Source organism: Lissotriton helveticus, chromosome 7 (assembly GCF_964261635.1).
Source record: "Lissotriton helveticus chromosome 7, aLisHel1.1, whole genome shotgun sequence".
NCBI lineage: Eukaryota > Metazoa > Chordata > Amphibia > Caudata > Salamandridae > Lissotriton > Lissotriton helveticus.
Window position 1 is genome coordinate 1288352651 of NC_136068.1, and position 6106 is coordinate 1288358756.

The window sequence follows — 6106 nt, forward strand, 5'->3', positions numbered from 1 at the left end:
GCACATTCCACATACACTTTATAGCCTTGCTAATCGTGCAGTTCAGCTTGTATTCTGCTGTAATTGTGATGTAAAATCTGGTTACCCCTAGAATGTTAGGTCTGTACTGAAGGTTAGCCCTGTAGTAATGCTAATGATATTAACTAGTCTGGTAACCATACTAGGACTGCAGGAGACGCGTGCTCTGTGTTCCATAAAGAACCAGAAAAAAGGGTTTCTGGGAGGAATTGTACAGCTGAAATGGTCTTGTTTAGCTAAATAACAGTGGGTATACTCAAACGCTAGACTTAATTTAGACCTCTGAGGCGGAAAGCCGGAGGTGTTTGCTCGCTTTTTTTAAAACTTGAAACTGTGTATAAATTGTATTTTAAAATAACTGTGCACTCACCCTGAGCACTTTGCTAGAACTTCGCCCACCAGTTACCCTGCTACAGCGGATCCTAGCGCTGTGACAGGGAAGGATTCCACTGCCGCCATCGCGGCTCGAACGTTGGGACACGCCCACTATAGAGGCCACGCCCACCCCGATCCTGATAAAGCGCTGACGGCTAGCGCGCCAAAAATCATTACTGTTGACCTCTGAGGCGGAAAGCCGGAGGTGTTTGCTCACTTTTTTAAAACTTGAAACTGTGTATAAATTGTATTTTAAAATCACTGTGCACTCACCCTGAGCACTTTGCGAGCACTTCGCCCACCAGTTACCCTGCTACAGCGGATCCTAGCCCTGTGACAGGGAAGGATTCCACTGCTGCCATCGCGGCTCGAACGTTGGGACACGCCCACTATAGAGGCCACGCCCACCCCTTCTACTATAAATGTGTCTTTTACGCAAGCGCAGCGGACGAGCGCAGCGGGAGCGCCGTTTGCGCGCCGAAGGCAAGCCCGTCTGCGCCCGTCCACGCTCGACCGGGCCCAGGGCCAGAACCCCTGCCAGACGGGCATACCAAGAGGGTGAGTTACTCAAGACGTGACCTACTTAGTCTCAGACCCACCAAAAGCACACACTGTAACTATGTTTATGACTCAGGTGGAAATTACACAAACTGTGCCATCTGCCCTCCGGTCAAACTACAACTGACTCAAGGGCCACTTACACACTTTGGCCTGAAACTAGCAGGACTGAACTGTAGGTCGCTCCCTATGATTGCCTTGCTCATTAACCATCTGCTTGATGACCATGAGCTAGACATTCTGTTCTTAACAGAAACGTGGCTTACACCGCACTCTGACTCGGATGTAGTCATGGTTCTGCCCCCGGGCTTTCTCATCCAATCCCAGCCACGCCCCTGTGGCAGAGGAGGCGGACTGGCAATTCTGCATCAAGAGCATCTCCCGTGCAGAATTAGCGATGCTCGCATCAAGGATTCGGAGAGCTGCCACTTTAACATCCGTCTGTCTCCGGTAACCTCGTTGACAGGCATTCTGGTGTATCGCCCCCCCGGACATTTTGGCCCCTTTGCTAGCGCCCTACTGGATTCCATATCAGCTCTTGCCCATTCCACTCCCAACTTCACTGTGCTAGGGGACCTCAATATCCATTTTGACGATCCCTTAGACACAGGGGCTGCTGACCTGGCACGAGATCTAGCTGCCTATGGTCTCCATCTAGCAAACACCGGAGCTACCCATATCAAGGGTCATTTGCTAGACCCAGTCTTCACTAATGTTCGTACCCTCTTGGCCAAACCCGTATGCCCTCTCCCCTGGACTGACCATTTTTTGGTCCCCCTCTTCTTACCAGGAGAATTCAGGAAGCCTCTTAAGCCCATCACGTATACCCGAGACAGGGCATGGTCCAGACTCCCTATCAAGGACTGGGCCAATGTTCTAGAATCATCGATCCCCAACCCTACCGGGAATCCGGTTATAGCTGACAGTAACTTTAGGAAGTGGATCTCCGACTCACTTGATCCTATCATCCCCATGAAAACTCGCGAAGATAAAAGCGGAAAGTTAGGTTCAGCCCCCTGGTTTAACTTAGAACTTAGAGCCCTCCGCAAGGATTGTAAAAAAGCTGAGCGACTATGGAGGAAGGACTGGCTTCATTCCAATCAAGATGCATACCGGAGGACTGTCCGAGCATACAAAGCTGCTCTGAAAACCTCTAAAGCCTCCTACTATGACGACAGGATAAAAAATGCCACCAATTCCGCGAGAGAATCTTATCTCATAGTTAAAGAACTCCTACAGATCCCTGAACCTCCATCACTGTCCAGTGTCACCCCAGACAGGAGTAAAGAACTAGCCAAATTCTTTGACTCCAAAATCACCACCATCCTGGACTCACTTCCACAGCCTAGTCAGCTAACGTGCTGGGACACGATTGCACCTGACACCAGCTCAGTAAGCACCCCTGGCCCGTGTCTTAATGCCTTTAGAGCAGTTACATTGGACGAAGTCGAAAAAACCCTGGCCAAAATGAAAAGTGGCTCCCCCCTAGATCCCGCACCCATGAGGTTTCTCAAAGCAGTCGCCCCAGTGATTGTTCCTCCAGTTATGGAGCTGATCAATGCCTCTCTCTCAAGGCACGGTCCCTCCTAGCTGGAAGGGAGCGGTAGTCAAAGCTCTGCTAAAAAAAAAAAACCAACTAGACCCGTCCGACCTAGCCAATTGCAGACCAATTTCGCTCCTTCCTGGCATCAGCAAAATTGCCGAAAAATTGGTCAACGCTCAGCTGTCCCAGTTTCTCGAATCAAACAATCTGCTGCGTCAGTCCCTAACGGGGTTCCGCCCTGGCCAGGGCACGGACACCGCCCTCCTCGCTGTCATCGAGGAGGCAAGGTGCATTTTGGATTCGGGGGGATCAGTGGCAGTGATCCTCCTGGACCTTAGTGCAGCCTTTGATACGGTGGACCACCGTGTCCTGCTCCATCGGCTGGCTAGGGCGGGACTCGGGGGCTCAGCGCTGGCCTGGTGAGTCTTTCCTCTCGGGCTGCTCTTTTCAGGTCTGGGATGGCTGCTCCCGGTCTGACTCTCTTCCACTAATAAATGGGGTTCCCCAGGGCTCTTCACTGAGCCCTACCCTTTTTAATGCCTATATGGCCCCTTTGGAAGATGTAGTTGCCCCCTTTGAAATCAAGATTTTGAGTTACGCGGACGACACGCAACTGGTCGTCTCGCTGTCACATCTAGACCAGCGCCCGGACAATCTTCTGCACTGCCTCCAGAAGATCCACCACTGGATGTGCGAATCTTCGCTCAAGCTCAATGGGTCCAAAACAGAGGTCATGCTGATGCGCAAGAAATGGACAACAATTCCACCGTCTGTTTGGCCCGACTCCATGGGTGAGGTGCCCACCCCCAGAAAAGAACTCTGGGGGTCTGGCTTGAACCAGACCTAACCAAGAAAACCCAGGCCACTAAAACAGCCGGTACCTGCTTTGGACTCATGTGGTCAGTCCGCAAGATCCTTCCCCTGCTCCCCCCTCTCCAGGAAATTACTGATTCAAGGACTGGTTCTTGCCCGACTGGATTACAGTAATGCTGTCTATCTAGGAGCCCCCGAATCCACCTTCGGTAAGCTGCAACGAACCCAAAATGCAGCTGCTCGGATGTTGCTTGGTCTCCCTTCCAGATCTTCCGCAAGACCTGCCCTTAAAGCACTCCATTGGTTGCCAGTTCGAGAAAGGATTGAGTTCAAGGCCATGTGCATTGCTCACAGGCTCCTAAATGGACAAGGCCCCTCTATTCTAGGAGAAATGGTTACCCCCTACAAAGCCTCGAGGTCCCTGCGATCGGACAGTGAACGACTGGCAAATGTTCCCAAGTTTAGGAGGGCACGCACTGGAGGCCGTCGTTTCTCAGTAATGGCAGCCTCCCGTTGGAACTTGCTCCCCCGCAGCTTGCGATTGGAACCCTGCTACCTTCGCTTTCGCAAACAACTCAAAACGCTGCTTTTCCCTAAATAAAGAGTTCCGCTCCTCCTTTCTCCCCTCTTAGCCAACCTACAGTTTTTATAGCGCGGGGATGCCCTTGGGTCACCAGGCGCTCTACAAATCCTTAAATAAATAAATTAAATAAATTGGGAGATGTGGGAATTGGCGAAGTTGGCAGTAGCAAATGCACATCTCTATTCTGAAAGGTTGCAGAGCCTTCTCTGAATGGGCAAGGGCACCACGTAACCATAGCAAGGTGCACAATAGTTGGTGAGATCTTCGGGTAGGTAAGGGTCTTGTGTTCTGCTTTCTTACCCCAGCTCTGGTAGGAAAATGGAGATGGTCTGAAGGGATGGCACTTAGAATAGTGTACATTGAGGCTGAGAGGATGCATGCCCAATTCTTATGAGCCAGGATAAATAGCTTGGGGGCACTCTTTTCCAGGCCCGACATGTGGCAGCAGTGTGCATTTATCTTTTCTGTCCATAGAGGGCAGGTTGGAGGTGGGTCTGGGGCAGATCGGAGGTGGGTCTGGGGCAGATCTTGCTACTTTCAACAATAAAGTGGGTTGAGGGGGGTCTGTTGCCCATGCATCCTATGGTCCTGATCTATCTTGTTACTTTCAGGTGCAGTCACTACGTGGGCTGGTCAGTGCTTCTGCAAGTCAGACCCCCCGGTTCTGAAGACCATGTGGCTACTGAGGTCTCCTATGAGTGCAGAGGATCACTGGAAGGCCACGCGGTAAGATGCCACCCTCCCTATGCATGCTTCCTTCTGCCTGCTTCTTGAGCTTGCATTTATGGTATCTTTTGCCTGTTTGCAGTAATATTGAGGCATGACTTACAATGTCTTTGCTGTTCTACCCCAGGGCTTCCTATGCTCTATTCCAGTACGTTCTGTACACCAAAGGGGGGGGAGGGGTTCTGAGCCTTGCATACACGAGTCCAATGTACATCCTTCTAGGGTATGTTCTTGGGGAGGGGGGAGATGTAGCTCTTATGTTCAATGGCATACACTCAAACCACTATGCTCGCGCAGCGGAATATACGTAACTTTTTTTTCTTTCTTGCAGGGTTGGAGAGGATGTCTTCCATCCTGTGACTAAAAGCTGGATCTGTGACTCCGATGTGGATGAACACCAATAAATTGTTCAGGAAATGTTCGCGTTTTTTTTTTTTTTTTTTTTGAACAAAAAACAAATGCTAATAATAAATGTTAGTTTGCTCTGGTCTGAAGTGTCATTGCTGCTTTGAAGTGGGCATTACAATGGGCACCATTGAACAGCGCATTCCAGATTCCCAGTTCTGGGCTGCTTCCACCAAGAACTGTTTCATCTAGGTCCCTGGCTGCCCTCTAACCATGAGCAGCCCTCCATCCACCGCCTTCAGGGATCACCCATCCCCTGCATGGGTCTCATTTAGGTATTCCCTGAGAGATGTACTGGAAGCGTTGGATTCTGGCTTTCCCTCTGCAACAGCTTGGTCTGTTTTGGAAAGCACTGACTACACTCCTCCTGCCACCCCTGTGCCCCTTGGGAGATGTCTGGGGATGACCAGGTCAATGCTATGGTAGAGGTACAGGCCCTGTACTGGACACAACCCTCTGCAATGGAATGGACATCTGTATGTAGAGCCAGTAAGGCCATTAACATGTGCTTCCCTTGGTAAAGCCCAGATAATCCTCGTGCTGATTCTGGCACCAGGACCAGAACCTGGGTATGAACATGCATGATGCCCCGGCACCAATTGCCCAGGCAGGTCCAAGTCTACAATTAGTTGAGTCCCATCCAGAAGATCTCACAGAAGAGTTCTCTGTGGAGGAACACCTATTTTCCAATGAGTTGTATCTCATGTTAAAGACTCCGGCGGGGGTCTTTAAATCTGGTGTCTTTGGAATTTCAGCAGTGCTGAATCTCGGCAAGGGGCTGCTTAGACCTGGTTTTGAATTGGTGTTTCAGCACAGTTGATTTGAATTGGTGGTGCGGTGGAGGTTCAGAGGGTGCAAGCTTCTAATTTACAGTCCACATTTGAACATTGCAGCCATGAACTTTCTCTTCCAATGGCCTCCATATCCGATTTGTGCTTTCTGTCCTACAATTATTGGCGTCCTCCTAAAACGCAGAGCTATCTCCGAATCAGTCTGAATATACTTTCTTTCTCAAACCTGTAGTATGGTGCCATATTTAACTCCGCTTGCCATCCTCTAGAAGCACAAATGTCACCCCCCCTAGA

At 50.3% G+C, this 6106-nt stretch overlaps 1 protein-coding gene across 1 annotated transcript in view; it reads left to right on the forward strand.

Annotated features, from left to right (window-relative positions):
* Window positions 1-5104, forward strand: part of LOC144767347 (avidin-like) — a 47041-nt gene extending 41937 nt beyond the window's left edge. Inside the window, exons 3-4 of the mRNA XM_078650822.1 lie at window positions 4502-4616; window positions 4948-5104. Of these exons, the coding sequence (XP_078506948.1) occupies window positions 4502-4616; window positions 4948-5020 (188 nt within the window). The 3' untranslated portion in view covers window positions 5021-5104. The remainder of the gene's footprint in view (window positions 1-4501; window positions 4617-4947) is intronic.
* Window positions 5105-6106: the final 1002 nt, after the last annotated feature.